The sequence below is a fragment of the Carlito syrichta genome, unplaced genomic scaffold (genome assembly GCF_000164805.1).
Source record: "Carlito syrichta isolate Samal-C Ts95f unplaced genomic scaffold, Tarsius_syrichta-2.0.1 Scaffold311350, whole genome shotgun sequence".
Classification (NCBI taxonomy): domain Eukaryota; kingdom Metazoa; phylum Chordata; class Mammalia; order Primates; family Tarsiidae; genus Carlito; species Carlito syrichta.
The window spans coordinates 261276-263428 of record NW_007255446.1 but is presented as its reverse complement, the minus strand read 5'-3'; the positions used below and the strand labels follow the sequence as shown (position 1 = coordinate 263428).

At 62.3% G+C, this 2153-nt stretch overlaps 1 protein-coding gene across 1 annotated transcript in view; it reads left to right on the top strand.

Moving 5' to 3' along the window:
* The first annotated feature begins 1466 nt into the window (after window positions 1–1466).
* Window positions 1467–2153, top strand: part of GINS1 (GINS complex subunit 1) — a 24496-nt gene continuing 23809 nt past the window's right edge. The window contains exon 1 of the mRNA XM_021717867.1: window positions 1467–1651. Coding sequence (XP_021573542.1) covers window positions 1577–1651 — 75 coding nt within the window. The 5' untranslated portion in view covers window positions 1467–1576. The remainder of the gene's footprint in view (window positions 1652–2153) is intronic.

Here is a 2153-nt window from a genome sequence, read left to right as displayed (position 1 = left end):
ACTGCACTCCAGTCTGGGCGACAGAGTGAGACTCCAACTCAAAACAAACAAAAAAACAAATAAAAACTGCCTAATAAGGCCGGGGCATGGTGGCTCACGCCTGTCATCCCAGCACTCTGGGAGGCGGAGGCGAGAGAAGTGCCTGAGTTCAGGAGTTCAAGACCAGCCTGGGCAACTTGGCAAGCCCTCTTCTCTACAATAAATTTAAAAAATTAGCCATGTGTGGTGGCAAATGTCTGTGGTTCCAGCTACTTGGAAGGCTGAGGCAGAAGGATCACCTGAGCCTAGCAGGTCGAGGCTGCAATGGCCATGAGCGTGCCACTGCACTCCAGCCTGAGTGACAAAGGGAGACTCCAACTCAAAAACAAAACCAAAAAAGAGTCTAAACGCTTCCTAAAACCTTTCTATTATAAAATTGTCTATGTATGTCTAACATGTGCTTGATTCAAATCATGTTAGGGGTAAAGTCTAAGCAAAAATGGCTATGTTGAGGCAAAAACACTACACTAAACTCTTGTTTATTCCGTTTCTATAGGCATCTCCCTTCACTCTTTAAAGACTGCCTAATAAGGCCCAGCGCGGTGGATCATGCCTGTAATCCCAGCGCTTTGGAGGCCATGGCGAGAGGACTGCTTGACCCCAAGGGTCTGAGACCAGCCTGGGCAAGAAGGCGACACGATGTCTCTACAATAAATCAAAAAATTAGCCGGGCGCTAAGGCGAACTCCTGTAGTTCCAGCTACTTGAAAGGCTGAGGAGGAAGGATGCCTGAACTCAGCAGGTGGAAGCTGCGGTGGCCGTGAGCGTGCCCCTGCTCTCCAGCCTGAGTGAAAGAGGGAGATTTCGACTCAAAAAAAAAAAAAAAGCCGGCCTCCCAAGGCGACCTGCTGCACCCGCCAAGGGTTCCTGTTTTTGATCCTGCGCCGCGAGGCCGTGTCCCAGAGCCTTCGAGGCGCCGCGCTCAGCCGGGCCAGGCAGGACGCGTTTCGGGTGCTGCTCTGCCTTCATGGCTGTCCGGTGCGGTTGAGCTGCGACCTCGCGCGGCCCCGCAGCCGCCCCGGCGACAGTCGTGGGAACTCTAAGGCACCGACGTCGCCGCCCTGCCCCGCAGAGACGCCCGGCACGAGGCGGTGTCGCCTCACCCTCCCCAGAAAACCCAGTCGGCAAGCCCCGTGACGGCAGGGCGCCCCGCTGCAGCTAATCGAAGCGAACGAGTCCAGAGGAAACAAAGAGGGAGCTGCGGGAGTGTATGTGCCCCGGGCCCGCAGCGTGGGAACCCGAAAAGGCACCTCAGCTCAGCACGGCGCCGGGCCCCGGACTGCCGGGCGGCTGCGCTCCGCCGGTGCGGCAGTGCGCCTGCGCGGCGTATTCGATGTCCCCGCTCGGCCGCCGTAGGGCTCGGTGCCGGCGGCTCCCTCTTATTGGCTGGGTCCACTCGGCGCCAAAACGCGGCGAGGATGCAAGGAGCTGCGGCTGAGGGACCGAGAGCGACAGGAGCGCGGCGGCCGAAAGCCCGGCGTCCGTGTGGGTTGGGAACTTGACGGTTGACGAGGCCGCGGGACCGGGACGCGTCCGCTATGTTCTGCGAAAAGGCCATAGAGCTGGTCCGCGAGCTGCACCGCGCGCCCGAAGGGCAGCTGCCCGCCTTCAATGTGAGGGGGCGATGGGAAGGATGGCGTGGGGTTCGGGGCCGCGATGTGGGCGGGGCCTGGGGCGCGTTTGCGCTCTCTCCTCGTGGGCTCGGGAGTGGGGGACGGACGCCTTTGAACGCGGCAGCTTAGCCAAGGAGGAAACGGACATCACTCTCACCTCTGTGGCCCGGAGAACTGGCGCCTCCCGCGTCTTCTGCGCGGAGCTCGCCGTTAGCTAAAGAGACGTGGGCGGAGGTCGGGGCCGGGCTCCCACGGGAGGCTTCAGGGAGGGCCCAGGCCTTCCGCGCAGAGGCGCGAGGGGTGACGCTGCTGGCGCGGAGCTCCCGCGGCGGTAGGGCCCTCTGCCTCGTGTGACTCCGCGCTGGCTCCTCCCTGGCAGCCCTCGCCGGGGCTCCCCCGCGGGGTTCCCGGCCTGGCGGGCCGCGAGCGGAGCAGCCCGAGTTCCAACGGGGCAGCTGCCGTGGGGGCACGGTAGTCTCGGCGTGTGGGCGGGGCCGGAGGA